Genomic DNA, 14,937 nt, shown 5'->3' with positions numbered 1-14,937 from the left:
GCAGAAGCTGATCTCAGACACTTTCCCTTTCTAATTTATTGGCACCGTTGCCTCTGTTGCATGGGATATCATCTCTGAAACTTTATCTTGGATTCCCCAGGTTTTGCCTGTTTTGTAGCTTTAGTTTTCTCTTAAATCTTTCTGACCCAAAGAGGTTCATGGGAACTGCTAAATCACTGGTAATTCCTTTGGTGCAAATTTGAATTATCAAGTGACTTGCTTGCAAATTCCCTACCCTCCCTTGCCTTTCCCCCACCTCCCTCCAAAAGGGGTAACTTCGGAAGCAAAAACTGGAAACCCGAGGTAATCACTGTGAATGCTGTACAAACACATCATTTTCTCTTCTTACAGGTTGGACTTTATAAAATGAAATGCCAGAGCTTTGAAATTTATTATCTGAAATAAGTTTAACATTTGGAGAAATGTGTTCCAACACATAACCTTGGAAAGAAAAGCAAGCTGATCGAACAGAGAATGGGGTGGGCAGAGAACACGGTGAGTGCAGTTTTGCTGTGTGTTGGGAGATGTTAGAGAATTGGGTCCTTCTTGAGCCTAAAGAGCTCCCAGATGAGGTAAAAGTTAAATGCAAATCCATTTCCAAGTCTTCACGAGGGCCACTGGATAAGAGTTTTAATTATACATGACCACAATATCAATAATGAAGAAATCGTATGTTTTATTTAATCCTTTGGCCAGACCAGCCCCTTTGAAGGGACCACTAGTTTAGGAAAGAAGAACAACAAACCATCATTCACTTTCCTGCAGGTTTATCATTTTCCTAGTTGTTTCTATTGGTCCTGCTTTTACCCTTTCTGCAAATTGAGGGGTGGGGGGGAGGGTTTCTATATTAGATCAGCGTTGTCTGGTTCTTATCCAAATATTCCACCTAATAAGGACATTACGTTCTCATGGACTGGACAACCACTCTGCAACATTCCTGAGAATTGAATAATATAATAATCTTGAAAGTCAGCAGAGTAGATTATCCATTTTTTTTTTTCTGGACTTGAACTTGTGACCTTAACAGTAGCACTGCAAAAAAGCAAATGTGCTAAGCACTTTGCCAGAGTAACCTTCCATGTAGACTTTTCATCTTAAATACACACAACTGAAAACAACTACAATTTTTTTTGGAAAATTATGTACAAACCCAATACTTCTTTTGATTACATATAAATACAAATTAGCTATTTTTCCTAAAAAGTGGTTATAATAGTAAATAAATACAAAATAAATCTGACCATTATACTTCATGTGCTGGGGGTTGAACCCATATAAAATGTACAACTAAATACATTTTTTAAAATCTTTAAGGAATAATTCTCTGATTAAAATATTTGTTTTCCCAACTTCTTTTCGTAGATATAAATATATTTTTCAAAATAGCTGTGTGGTTTTTTTTTTTTTTTTTTCTCTCTCTCTCCATTCCATTCCATAAATAAAGTCTTCATTGGGAAATATTAAAGTGTCAACTTGGGTTTTTTTTTTTTTCCTTTTTTCCTAAAATATATATATTTATATATATATATTTATTTTTATTTTGCTGTGCTAACGACACCCGCAACCCTCCACAACCATGTCCTGGTAGTTCTTTAATACGACCTTTTCATTTTCGTCAAGGTACAGCATGGAGATGGCACTCAGTTCCGTGGGGACGCAGCACGCCTTGGGAATCTTAGAGTTCACGGAGTTGACCAACGTCTGCACAATGGCGTGGTTCGTAGAGTTCAGGTGATCGGCCAGGGGGAAGGGGCACTCCCCGTGGCAGTAAAAGGCGTGGTACCCCGGGGGGGCCACGATCCAGTCATTCCACCCCACGTCGCTGAAGTCCACGTACAAAGGGTGCCGCTTGCAGCTGGACTTGAGGCGTTTGCGCTGCTTGTGCTTCGCCTGACGCTTCTCCCTCTTGTGCAGAGGATGGCCCTTCCCATCGTGGCCAAAAGTCACCAGCAAGGGTCTGATCTGGGACCAGCTGTGCTCGTCTTGGTGCAAAGACCTGCTAATCCTGACGTGCCTCCTGGAGACGCCGGGCTTCTCCTCTAGGTGGGCCACCTCCACCACAAAGCCGTGGTTGGCCAGTCCCTGCGCGGTCCACCTCATCACAGCGGGGGTGACGTCGAAGCTCTCCCACCGGCTGGCGTTCTGATTAACCAGCCTGGTGTCCAACAGTCTGGTCACCGGGAGCTCCGAGCCGCCTGCTGCGGGCTTTATGATTTCATAAATATTTATTCGGTGATGGAAACTGCTGTTGTTTTCCAACGTTTCCTGCATCTGTTCCCGGAAAACCTGGAGTTCGGCGGAGGTGATAAACTCCTCGGTGGGAATGGACGTTAAGTTGAAGAAGAATCGCCGGGTGGTTTTCCCACTCGTTTCAGGAAGTTCTTCCAAAGATTCTAATTTGATATGAAAAGGTGGGGGGAAGGGAGAGAAGAACAAAAAATACTTGGGTAAGATGAGTAATGACAATCTGATTATAGGTAAGAATTTGTATATCTCACTTCAGCGTATGATTTCACCCATATGTAAGCTGGCAGCCAGAAGATAAAAAATTCCCCCTTTTAGCTAAAAATAGTCTCCCTTTCCTAGTCTCTCTCTTTTCTAATATTTCTAATACGCCTATCATGAAACACAATGTCATCATTCACTGTTATGTTTTTAATGAATACTGCTTCCAGGTGGCTATAATAATGGGGGAAACGGTGAAGCATTTCTTTGGAATTCACAGACTTTAAGGCCAAAAAAAAAAAAAAAAAAAAGTCAGCACTATAGTTAGTAGAGGTCTAATGAGTGAGGATTTGAGGAAATTATTGCATTTTGTAAAAAGAAAAAGGCTTTAATGTCAATCCCTTAAGCGGTATTCTAAAACATTGCTCTGCAATTTAGATGATTTACAAATCTCGATATACAGATTTCAGTTTCCTAATTAAAGACTCTGAAACTCAACATCAACGATGACATTTTGCAAAGCACACCCTACTATTTTACTCAAAAATCCAGAGACAAAGGCATGTACAGGAATCTACTTCTTTGCAAACGTAAGGGTGGTACTGGGACACTGTAGTAATTAAGGCAATTTCAAGAGAAATATCTTCCCAAGTGTTGTCTGTCCTCTCACCTCCTTATGACCTCAACATCAAAATCTCATTTTAGATGCTTTTAGAAGAAACATAATGACTCTCCTATGTTTGTAATTCCTTTATCTTTTCAAAAAATAAATCATCTTAAAAAACAAACACCTACCCAAGAATAGACACAAAACAAAAAAACTGATAAAAATCTATAAAAAGGCCATCATGACAGATATAACACAGAAAGAGAATCTCATCCTATTACAGAATAATCTTTATATATCTACTGTCATTATTTCAAAACAGACATTTAAGTGGGTTATGCATAAATGCTCATTCTGATTTAATATTCCTGAATTTCAATAATAAGGAGTACTGTTTTTTTAAGAAAACAATACAAAAAATAGCATAGCACCTTGAATGTTGTAGTCTGCAAGTCATCAGAGGTACCCAATGTTATTAAACTGATAGTACACAACACTAGAATCTGAAATATTTAGGTGCATTTTTTTCTAGCTTTACTACAGTCTGTCATTTGACTTTCAAAAAACATATCTGCTTCATTCAGGATCCAATGTAAATGCTAACAAAGTCTATTTGGCCATAGTTCCAGGTCATCACCATAAGAGTAGGGGTGTCAAACTCAATCAGAGAAGGGGCCAAAATCTAAAATCCAGCCTAAATCGCGGGCCGAATGGTTTACTGAACAGTCATAAACTGTCATTGTGATGGAAACGCAGCGGAGTGCAGTGATGACAGCGCGGTGCGGGCCACATTGCAAGGCCTGGCGGGACGGATTTGGCCCGCGGGCCTTGTGTTTGACACATGTGCCATAAGAGGATACCCTATTTTCATTAAGTTCATTGTTGCATTTTTCCTAACGCAAAGAGCTAGGAAACCTGTGTAAACCTTCATCATCAAAGCAGCCATGATCAATGCAGGCTAAGTGGAAGCACTGAGTTCAACAGGGGCAGGCTATGCCACATTATGGAACGATGCTTCAACGTAAAGCTGCTCCAACTCTAACCTTCACACAAAACAGCTAGGACACCTCACATCTTCAAATGCGGGTTCTGACTCAGTGGGTCTGGGGTAGGGCCTGAGATTCTGCATTTCTAGCAAGCTCCCAGATGAGGTGATACTAGAGGGCACAAGTTTTAAGGGATGCTTTTCACATTCAAGTACAACTTGCTGGGAGCACATTTTTAAGGGCCTTTTTGTTGAATGATATGAAAATGCTTAGAACCACTCATGTTGGCCAAGGAATGAGTCGAGGCCTGTGAAGTAGAAATACCTCTTAAAACTCATCTATTGTACTTGGGCACAGAGACTATCAGGCCAGAAAGTGAGCCCTCTAACCCACACCCACTGGGGATACCTTTTGAGAGCCATCCACATTCTAAACCGCACTGAAAGTGAGCAATACTTCAGACCAGGCACTATTTTTAAAATAACCCTCCCACCCATGCAACTGGGCTCGCCCTCAGCGTTTCCCAACAAGCATCAAGAACTGTAGTGAGCTTCTTTTCCTCTCCTCCTTGAAATTCAGGAGTCCTCTGATGTTTTCCCTGAGTGCATTCGTTAAGCAGAGAAGCCAAGGGCTGCCAGAGGAAAGAGGATATCAGAGGAAAAAGGAATGCTGACTGGCTGTATTAATGAAGGTGCCCAGAGAAATCCCAATTGCAACAGAAACTCTGAATCTAAATGCTTACATTAAAAAAAAAAAAAATTATAAACACAGGCACGTGGATACACACACACATAGCCAAGAGGACGACGAGGAAGGGACATTCGCCAAGGCAAGCATGAGAGACAGGTAATTGAAGTACAGAAGATGAGTACAAAGGAGGAATAAAATAGAACAATAACCCTCCTAAGATAAATATAAAATGGAATCAGATAAAATTGCCACCTTTTGACCAGATTTAACCTATAAAAATGACAATTTCATGTGCTTCAAAATCTCACTGGGGATAATAATCACTTAGTTACCTTAACAAAGTGGGGGAGGAGGGAAATGGGGAGCACTGTTGAATAACATCAAGTAATGTGAAGACCTTTTCTCCGACTTTCAGCTTCATCTCAGTCATCCTATTCCTTGAAGGAGCCCTCTTTCTCCTTAATACAAAAGCCTACAAGACAACATACCCCTGACTACAGTCTGAAGTTCTCAGAAAACCCCAACATCAAGTTTTTCTTCAGGTTTGAAAAGTCAAAAACGATGTGAAATAACGTAAATTAAAGAAAAAGAAAAAGAAAAAACTTCTGCAAATGATCACAGCAAGCCTGGGGAGTCTGAAAATAGAGAGCATTGACCTAAGTAGGTAATGAATGCTTTTTTGGAGGTTTGTACAGTTGTTAATTCTCTGGAAATAACCCTTGTGGAATAATCTGAACTTGCCAAGGGATTTGAGGATTCCAGCCTATCTCAGACCTGGGTTCCTGAACCCAGTTCTTGACCAAATAAATGTTCTTCACATTTATTTAAAAGTTCTTAACCAAATAAATGAAGCTATGATGGCAAATATGTAGGGGAAAGAAAAATAAGGCCAGGGATTTAAACTCTCCTTCAAAAGCGAAGAACCAGCTACACTCTGTCAATTATTCATCTACATCAAAATGATCCAAAGATAAGGCTGAAATCTCCCAGCCAGCCTAGGTCTATTCTGGCCTGCTCTTTCCTAGATAAGGGGAGAATGTGACGTAAAAGAAAGAAGTAATAATGCTAATGATAGCTAGGGTGATGAATGCTTCTTTTCCCTGGCCTGGGACTGAGAGCTTTATATGAATTACCTCACATCAAATTGATTCCAGAGAAACTACTATCTTCCTTTTGTGAATGAACTGGTTGGACTCAGAGAGGTTGTGTGACTTTGCTAAGGTCACAGAGCTAGTAGACGAAGAGCAGAGCTATGGACTTCAGTCTATTGCATTTCCCAAGATTTCGGCCACTAGACGGCACTACATAACATAGAGATGAGTCAAAAACTCAAGCAAAAGTCAGAACTATTACGAGTACTCTAATAATTAATATAATGATAACCATGCGGTGAGTTATTTTCCAGCTAAAGGGATAGAAACACACCACCCAAGTGTGGCAAGGGAGCACAAAGAACTAAATGAGCAGAAGAGTGCAGTGGCAGGACCCGCTGGGACATACAGATCTTGTTTGGAACCACTGATATTTTGTGGCTGCCTTTTAGTCCTATCATATGGTAAGTTTTAGCAAAAAAGGTGAGTGATCCTTATGTTTTGAGAATTTGCAACACAATCTGGACAACCCCCCCCCCCCCCCCAAAAAAAAAAGATCCATTAAGATAACAAAAACCTGGGGATAGTCCAGAAAATCAGTAAGGTTGGAAATTACTGTCCTGAAATAAAATCAAAGTGGCTGAGAATAATAAATTATACTTTCTAGAATATAAGATAATGGTTACAGAACTGCTATATCAAGGAGAAAAGATAAAACACAAAGGTTACAATGACTCGATTTTTTAAAAAGACAACAAAGGAGATGGCAGCTAAAGGAAAAGTATGGTCATAATGGCCATAATCACTAACTCTGATTTGGCTTCTACCCACCCTTAGCTTCAACACTTTAGGAATGATTTGGTGCCCTCTTATTGTCCTCTGACTACTTAGTGAAATACACAAAGGGCAAGACTCAAAAACAAAGACAAAATAGCTCAAAGAGAAGGGAGATTATAGAGGAATCACACACACACACACACACACACACACACACACAGGAGATCAGAAAACAGTGCAAGAACTACCACTGGGCACCATAGCCTCAATCCCTTTGAGCACTTCCAAACAGAACGTGTCTCCTATTTACAGAGGTCTTTCATAATCACTCTGAAATACCTGGGTACACCAGGGAAGCCCACCAGGAAAATGTTGCTTTCGGAGGTTTATACTGCCCAAATCCTTTGGTTGCCCTTGGAATGTGACCCAAGTTCTCCTTCACAGGGAACTTGCCTGTTGTACGGATATTTTCACAATAATTCTAGCTGTGGGAATGGGGTTAATCTCTATGTCAAAACTTTTGTCACAGAGGCAAATAATTCAGTTACTTCACACAAAAAGACTGTCTTTCAGAGTCTGAAGAGCAAGCATGTGGTCCTTGTATATTCCAACCTTACAGGAAACTATAAAGACTGTTTGCACAGCCAATGAAGCCAACCCATTTCAATGTGTTTCTCACTACAGCAAAGCACAAAACACTCTTTCCAATTAGAGAAGTAATTTTTCTATACTCAGTGGCAGCTTGCAAGGCTTATGTGGTCAAAGCACTTCTTAATGACTTTGAAAAAAGAAAAAAATTTTCAGCACTTGGGCTTTCCTGAATAAAAAAGCCACTGCAGAAAGGACAAGACAAAGTTTAAGAGGAGAAATGACAACTGATAATTTTGTCTCTGATCACCTTCCATGTGGTCCCTTTATCTTCACACGTTGGTTGGAAGAATGCCATCATGTCTCTTGTCTCATAATTTCACCAAATCTTCCAGATCCCACCCACAAACAAAACCAACAAGTAACTCTTGGAATCTGACCCTTTGGTCCTTTACCAGATAAATGCCTATTCGTTCCATATGAGCCAAATTCTGCTCTTAAGCCAGCCACCTTAACCATATGGTTTATTAAAAGATTTGAAGGGCTATCCATGCCCCAGGGATGTTTATAAAAACCAAATCCTGGCTATTAGAGATATAAAAATGGTCTTTAAAATATGCAACATGTAACCTAATGTTGATATACTAGTTATAACAAGAAATGGATTGGTTGAAAGTAGAGGCAAAAATTACATAGCTTTTCTCTATCACCTAACTGCATTAAGACCTATTAAAAAATTGATTTTAAGCAAATTGGTAACTTCTGTACTATTTCACACATAACATTTATATTTTTTAAAGATATAGATCCTGACCTATTAACTATGCATGCTATTTAAGTTAAAAATAGCACCTTCAAATAATTTGCAGCCAGTTCGGTTTTGATTAAGCCACTTGTAGAGAAAGAAATATGTAGCCGTCACTGATGGAATCCTCATGCAACTGAGTGTTTTAGGTGTCAAATGATTTAAATGATCTTCCTTTTATGTTATAAGAGACACATACCTGGCCTTAAAAGTAAAGAATGGTTTCCATGCTACACTTCCAGGAGCAGTGGCTCAAGCAGACATTCTTATTTTTCTACCCTCCAAGAAAAAAAAAAAAAAAAAGAAAAAAAGAAGAAAAAAAACTATTCTAACCAGCATCAGCTGAAAATGATGAGCTGGCTCTCTAATCATGGCAAGGCTGTGATGAAAACATTTCTACATATCAGATTGTAGATTCCACTTGAAATTTACCACCTCAGCAGGGCTAGGCAAGAAAAAGGGAACTTCGCTCCCAACCCTCCAATAGCCAACAAGTGGTTGCCCGGTGACATGCAACTTTGTACCCTTCTCTAGAACTTGAAGGAACCTGTGCTCTATTCTCTATTTAGAATGCAGGCAATGTAAACGTGTAGAAAAAGAATTGAAGTGGAACCTATTTTTGACCAAATGCTCTAAAAATCTTGGTACAACACAGAGATTTCCAAGAGCTGCTCTAAGACATTCCGTATCCACGGAATGTCTTTCCGATGAAACAAGCAGAATGCCCTACCTTGGAAAAACCGCATGCAGTACCATAAAAGAAAATCCACATTGCAGTGCAGGTGAAGGAAAACAGGCAGCTGCTGCAAGAGCTTTATCTGAGGCTTCCCTTGTCTCTACTGGGAGTTCATCTCAGATTTAAGCACAAGACAAGAAAGTCATTGTGGAAACAGTATGATTGTGGAATTGATCTCCCACAGGGATTAGATAGGGATTCGGAAATTTCCAAACCAGGCCCAGATCAACTGTAAATTAGAAAGACTTTCGGGGCCCTGGGCTTTGATTTTTCAATACAAATCTCAGAAAATTCTGCGCTTGGCTCTGTCTAGCCTGAAACCCCCCTGCTTAAGCAGGAGAGGCAGATTTATAGAGTGAGGGCTTCCAAACAGACGGAAAGTGATCCCAACCTGCCCTCCTCCTTCTCATCTTCCCCTATGGGATTCTTGCACGTTTAGCTGACTAGGGGCATGCCTTTTGCCCTCATCTTTCCCATCACTTGATTTCTCTCCAGTTCCAGGAGGAGGAGCCGCTCTGCTGGCTGCCAGCCAGGAAAAGGGTGCGGATTTACCAATGGGGAATCCCTGGCTCCCCCCACCACCACACAGGCAGGCAGTGAGCTACAGCCAGGTTCAGAAAGGTTCCTTACAGAGACTAGACTGGAAAGGGATTCCGTGCCCTGGCCAAGCTGCCCTTCCAGGGATGCCCGCAGCCTCCCAGGCGCTTTGCTTGCGGGAGGACTCCCCGCCCCCGTCCCCGCCCCGGCTCCCCTGCTCCACGCCTCACCTTCGTGGTGGAAGCTGCGCACGGTGTTGGCGAGGCTGGCTGCCCTCTCCAGCCGGTGGTCCGGGGCGGGCGCGCCCGGCTGGCCCGAGTGCCGGCGGTACAGGTCCAGCATGTAGGGGGGCACCACTGCGTCCCTGCTGGGGGTGGGTCTCTGCTTCAGGCCGAACATGCTGAGCAGCCGCAGCTCGAACTCGCTCAGGACGTCGTCCGAGGGCGGCTGGGACGAGGAGCGGCCGGCCGACGCCGCGAACTTCCTCCGGCCCAGCTCGGGGATGAGGCTGGCCGCGCCGCCCAGGAGGACCTGGGGAAGCAGCAACGCTAGAAGACAGCGGGTCCCGGCCACCATGGTCGACCTGCAGACAGGGCCCCGACGTGAGTCACCGAGCTCCCCGCCCAGCCCTCCCCCACCCCGCCCCCGCGGCCTCGGCTCCCGGCTCCCGCTCGGTCCGCCCGCCTCCGCCACCAGGGTGCCCACCTGGCTTTAACCATTTGCGGGGGGTGGGGGGGGGGAGTGGGGAAGATACTTCAGAGCAGCTGGAGCTAGAACGCCCCGGAGAATGGAGGGGTCCTCGTTCCAGAGCCTTGAGACTTTCTCCCTCCTATTCCACTCTTCAGTCCTCCAGCATGATTGGAAAGACCCCTTTCCACCCTCCCCCGGCGTCAGTGACTGTCACCTGTTTTTTCTATGAGACTCGCGGCGCTGACACAGTGCGGGGAGCCTGTGGGAAAGCCACTCCTGGGTCTGACACCCCTTGTTGGTCCTCTGAACAAACCCAACACACACACACACACACACACACACACACACACACACACACACACACTCTGCCCGGCGCTCGCTTTGCCTAAAAACACGCACAAGTGGTGCATGTGACTTCCTTAGAGGCACCGTATAGAACTTCCTGATACACACACACCCCAAGTCTATGGATTCCAGACCTAGGAAAGCCAAGGCCACAACTTCCGAAGCCACTTACACCTGGAGGCCGGTGCTTCTTAACCTCAGAGATGTCAGGACGGACAGACAGCCCCCCACTCCAACCCCGGACCCTTCCCTCCCTGATGCAGTCACGATACAAAGGTATCTTCCCGGGATTACGTGAGCAGCTAATATCTATTAATTCACGTGTCAGTACAAGGTGTCCCTGGAATTCCTGGAAGCAAGCAGGGAGAAACCCCAACCTGCAGTACATTCCCAAAGGGGACGTGGCTCTGAGGAGGGACAGCAGGTCTCCCGGAGAAGCCCGGGGAAGGGAGAAGGGATGTCCCATGGCAGGGCACGCAGGTTGGCAGCTAACGGGTGAAAGCCAGGGTCATCCTCTCAAGGGGATCTCTGGCTTTCTTTAATCATCCAAGTGTTAACAGCCCTAATAAAATACCTAAGAGAGGAGGAGGAGGAGGGGCGGAAGAGTTTGAGCCAAAAGGGCGAGGCTGTCGCCCGGGGTGTGTGTGCTGGGGAGGTGGGGTGGGGGACGGGAAGGGGAGCAGCTGTATGGGGGCATCCCAGCCCGGGCTCGGCTGCACGTGGACTTGGAGGGGGTTCTGTTTACATCCGGCCTGGCGGGACCCGGGATGGGGAAGGACTCAGCGATAGTGGCCGCCAGGGCACCACCGCGCTCACCCCCCACCCCCAGGCTCAGCCCCGGGCCCACGTCCTCTACCTTTAGGAGACCGCAGACCGTCTAAGAAGCACGCGGGGACACGTCCATTGAAAGAGCCTCCACATGGAAAAAGCTCTGGCCGAAGGACCTGGCGCAGGGAGAGAGTTCCCTTCCTTTGCCTCCTCCTCCTCCTCCTCTTCTCCCGGGTGCCGGCCGGGCAGTTCCTCTCCTCTGGCGGGGAACGGCGTACAGGGGTCGGGCCCAGAAGAGTGGGGGGACGGGGTTCGGGGGCGGTGCGGCTCAGGTCCACCGGGGCCAAGGCACCGGCACCAAGTGGGGAGCCCAAGTCACTCTCCCTGCAAGTTCAAGAAGTCTCCAGCCAAGTGCTGACACACAACAACAGCGAGCAGGGGGAGGAGTGCGGGGCCGGGGAGGCAGTGGAAAAAGGAAAAGTTGGTGCTGTCGTCGTCCTCAGGACCCAGCGCCCGCGGGACGCGTGGCCCCGCACGGGAGCGGCTCCGGGACTCGGGGGACGAAGGCAGGGCGCTCGGCGCTAGCTCCGCCGCGGCCCATGGTTCGGAGCAGCCATCCTGGGCGACGGGGGGTCCGGGCGAGGGCGCAGCGGCGATCTGGGTGCCAGGCGAGCTGCTGCCCCCCCACATCACTCTGCCTGACTCCAGAGCACCCCCATCCGCGCTAGCCGGCTGGAACCCCCGCGGCTCGGGCGCCCCGTCGTTCTCGGGCGCATTCTCCTCCGGCGAGTTCAGCAGAGTCGGGTGGGTGGTCGCGCTCTCCTCGCCCCCGGGCCGAGCTGCTGTGCCGTCTGCGGCCGGTCAGGGGTCCGATCACACGCCGGCCGGTGCACCCCTAGCCTCGGAGCCCCCGCAGGAGGGGATCGGCATCGCAGCGCCGAGGCTGGGCTCCCGGGCAGAGGCTCTGCGCGCCGGTCGGTCCTTCGCTCCGGCGCGGCCCGGGCAGCTGAGGCCACGGCGCAGGGGCGCGCACAGCCGGGCGCTCTGGCGCGGATGCCCCGGAGGAGACCCCAGTAATCCCGGAGGCGTTCTCCCCGAAGTCGTTCGGGTGGGCGGCGGAGCCCGCGGAGGCTGACAGTCCGCGGCGGCAGCGGCGGGAGCGGAGCGGCGGGCGCAGCGCAGCGCGGCGGGGCGAACACTCCGGCGGCGGCGGCAGCGGCGGCGGCGCCGTGGCGCGGCGCTCGCGGCTTTTAAAGGGGACGCCGCCCGCCGGCTCCCTCCCGGCCGCGGCGAACACCTCCCCCTCGGTGGCGCGGCTCGCCGGGGATCCCCGAGCGGGCGGGAGCTGCGCGCAGGGGTGTGGACGGCGCGCCGGGGCCGCCGCGGCGGGGTGGGGCCGAGGGCGGGGACGCGCGGCCGCGGACGGGGGCGCTCGCGCCTCCAGCCCCGGAGAGCTCCCGGGGCGCCTGACCCTGGCTCTCGCTCCGGGGGCGCGATCCGGGACAAATGCGGGGTTACATCCTTATTTCCCTAGCTGGCCCGTTATTTAACTTTCAGTTTGAAGTTTTTCGGGAACAGACCAGTCAAAACAAAGCTAAACTCCACCAAGTTACAAAGCATCTTGGCAAAGGCTCGGGGTAGACCATTCTGTCAAAGAAAACTGAAGTTTGAAAACTGGGTGCTGTTTAAACTTGAACACACAGATATATGTATTTATATATGTAAACACATGTGTCCGTTTATATTATGTAAATGTGCACATACTTTATTCGGATAAATGTAATATACACATAAACGTGTGTATGTCTCATAGGTATGTATATTTACCTGTACATGTAAATATATTCTAATGAAGCACATATTTCTATAAATATAGCTGCCTATATGAAATGGATGTCATCCTGCTATACATGACACGTGCAATGGAGTGTGTGTGTGTGTGTGTGTGTGTGTGCCAGCGTGAAGAGAGGATGAGAGGGATTTTATTTCTTTTTATGGTAGCAATCACTTCATGCCTTGTGATATTTATCTCACCCAGCGCTGAGGCAGGTGATTAATTCAGAGGAAGTGTGCACGGTGTGAGCCAAGCCTACAAGACAATTCCGGTTTGAGACCTTAGAACCTTCTGTTCCAACCCCTTCCACCAGGCCCCAGCAGCAGGTCTGTGCCATATGGTCTAGTCCCTTGTCTTTCTCAGCTGACATATTCCCCAAGTCCACTGCCCTCTTGAGTTTCCAGGCATCCTCTCCCTCTCGGATTCCAGGATCCTCCACACTAAGGGCAATGGAGTCACCCAAGTGATCCCAGAAGCCAAGGGCAAAAAAATTTTGAAAAAGGCCAGATGGCAAAACAAAGTTGGACTGCACAGCACCTTCAAGCCTGTGAACCAGAAAGGGAAAAATCTGAAGCAGGAGCTCATAACAATCTACTACCCATGTGTATTATTTTTTCAGTTGGGAAGCTAAAACAATTCCAGGTTCTGCTCACATAAATCGGATTAGCAACCCACAGAGGGGAATTAGGCACTTGCTGTTTCTGAAAGTATAAAGGTCAAATAAGGTATTTCAGAGGGAAGCCTACCTACTAGGGAAATAAATGGGGAGTTGGGGTTCAGCAAATAGTCAAGAATTTCTGCCCTAGCTTGTTTTGCTCAGTGGATAGAGTGTCAGCCTGCGGACTAAAGGGTCCTAGGTTCGATTCCAGCCAAGGGTAGATGCTGGGGTTGCAGGTTTTATCCCGGGTGCAGGAGGCAGCCAATCAATGATTCTCTCTCATCACTGATGTTTCTATCAATCTTTCCCTCTCCCTTCCTCTCTGAAATCAATAAAGATATATTTTTTTAAAAAATTCTTTCCCCCCTGAAAATAAAGGGCTATGAAAGTTGACTGTTATTCTGAATCACTGGACACCAAACTACTTAGCAATAGAACATATTCTACTCATAGACACAAGTTTAAATTGTTTATTGTGCTTTTGAAACTATTTCCTTTCCTAAAGTTTAATTGAGAAGTTAACAATTGTTTCTGTCAGCAGTGAGATTTAAAAAAAAACAAAACCCAACTTGTGAGACCAAAAGCAGTATGCAGCTTTTAAAGAGGAGAAAGTTGATAGCTGTTGGATGCTCTTCAAGTAAAGATGAAAAATAAATCTCTGGTGATGACATCAAGGATGTCTCCCAGCTTTAGGCCTTCATAACTTGCGAAATGGGAACCTTGTTAGTTTATGAAATAATCTTCGATAGTCACGAGTCTGAGGGAAAACTGGCATTTCTGGACACTTTATTCCATTTCAGTATTGCCCATCACAAGATTGCTGTATGGGCGATTGTGCGATTTCTGAGGAACTGCTGAATGAATGCCTTTCGCAAGCACAACTTCCTAAATTTTGGCTCTTTCTGTCTTAAGATCCAGTCCCTTTGGTTGTTTTTTAGAGATGGCTGCCCTCTTGTGGTAAAAATGAGTTCAAACTCCTGGGAGAAAGAAGTCAATAAAATAGATAAATAATCTCCCAAGACTGCATTGGGATACAAAGCACAGGATGACCATACCTATTCAATTTCTACACAATAGGAATAATTAAAATGATAAATCTAAATGGAGATGACCTATCCCTTTTTATTCTCTTTGTTAATAGCCACCTTCAACCTTCATCTCAGAAAGCAGGGTTGTTAGTTTGAGGCAACCCTATCTGTTTGCCTTTAAAACACCACAAACTGCTAGCTATGGTCAACTTTATCTCTTCCAAAGGTTCAGTGAAAGTTTTTCATCCCATAGGATGAGACATTCTTTTTTGGTGCATCAAATTTGGTGTATTTGCCAGGTGTGGGGTGTGGGAAGAGGCGGAGTGGGAAATTGTTTGGGGGAGGGAAGATG

General features: G+C 46.4%; 1 protein-coding gene across 1 annotated transcript; it reads right to left on the bottom strand.

The window, feature by feature from the left end:
- Positions 1 to 652: 652 nt before the first annotated feature.
- BMP2 (bone morphogenetic protein 2) lies at positions 653 to 12,176 on the bottom strand. The gene is made up of 3 exons (XM_036417987.2): positions 11,154 to 12,176; positions 9,493 to 9,845; positions 653 to 2,393 (listed from the first exon to the last, which is right to left on the bottom strand). The coding sequence occupies exons 2-3, from the start codon at positions 9,836 to 9,838 to the stop codon at positions 1,549 to 1,551; spliced, it is 1,191 nt and encodes a 396-aa protein (XP_036273880.1). The 5' UTR covers positions 9,839 to 9,845; positions 11,154 to 12,176; the 3' UTR covers positions 653 to 1,548.
- Between the last annotated feature and the right edge of the window lie 2,761 nt (positions 12,177 to 14,937).

This window comes from Pipistrellus kuhlii, unplaced genomic scaffold (assembly GCF_014108245.1).
Source record: "Pipistrellus kuhlii isolate mPipKuh1 unplaced genomic scaffold, mPipKuh1.p scaffold_m20_p_6, whole genome shotgun sequence".
Classification (NCBI taxonomy): Eukaryota; Metazoa; Chordata; class Mammalia; order Chiroptera; family Vespertilionidae; genus Pipistrellus; species Pipistrellus kuhlii.
Note: the sequence above shows the minus strand (reverse complement) of the source record. Positions and strands in the feature narration are given on the sequence as shown.

What these genes read in the sequence shown, in the direction of transcription:
- BMP2 (XM_036417987.2), bottom strand. Translation starts at nt 9,838, where the DNA reads ATGGTGGCCGGGACCCGCTGTCTTCTAGCGTTGCTGCTTCCCCAGGTC. An exon ending in GCGCAGCTTCCACCACGAAG is followed by an intron (nt 2,394 to 9,492) that starts GTGAGGCGTGGA and finishes ATATCAAATTAG; the next exon opens with AATCTTTGGAAGAACTTCCT.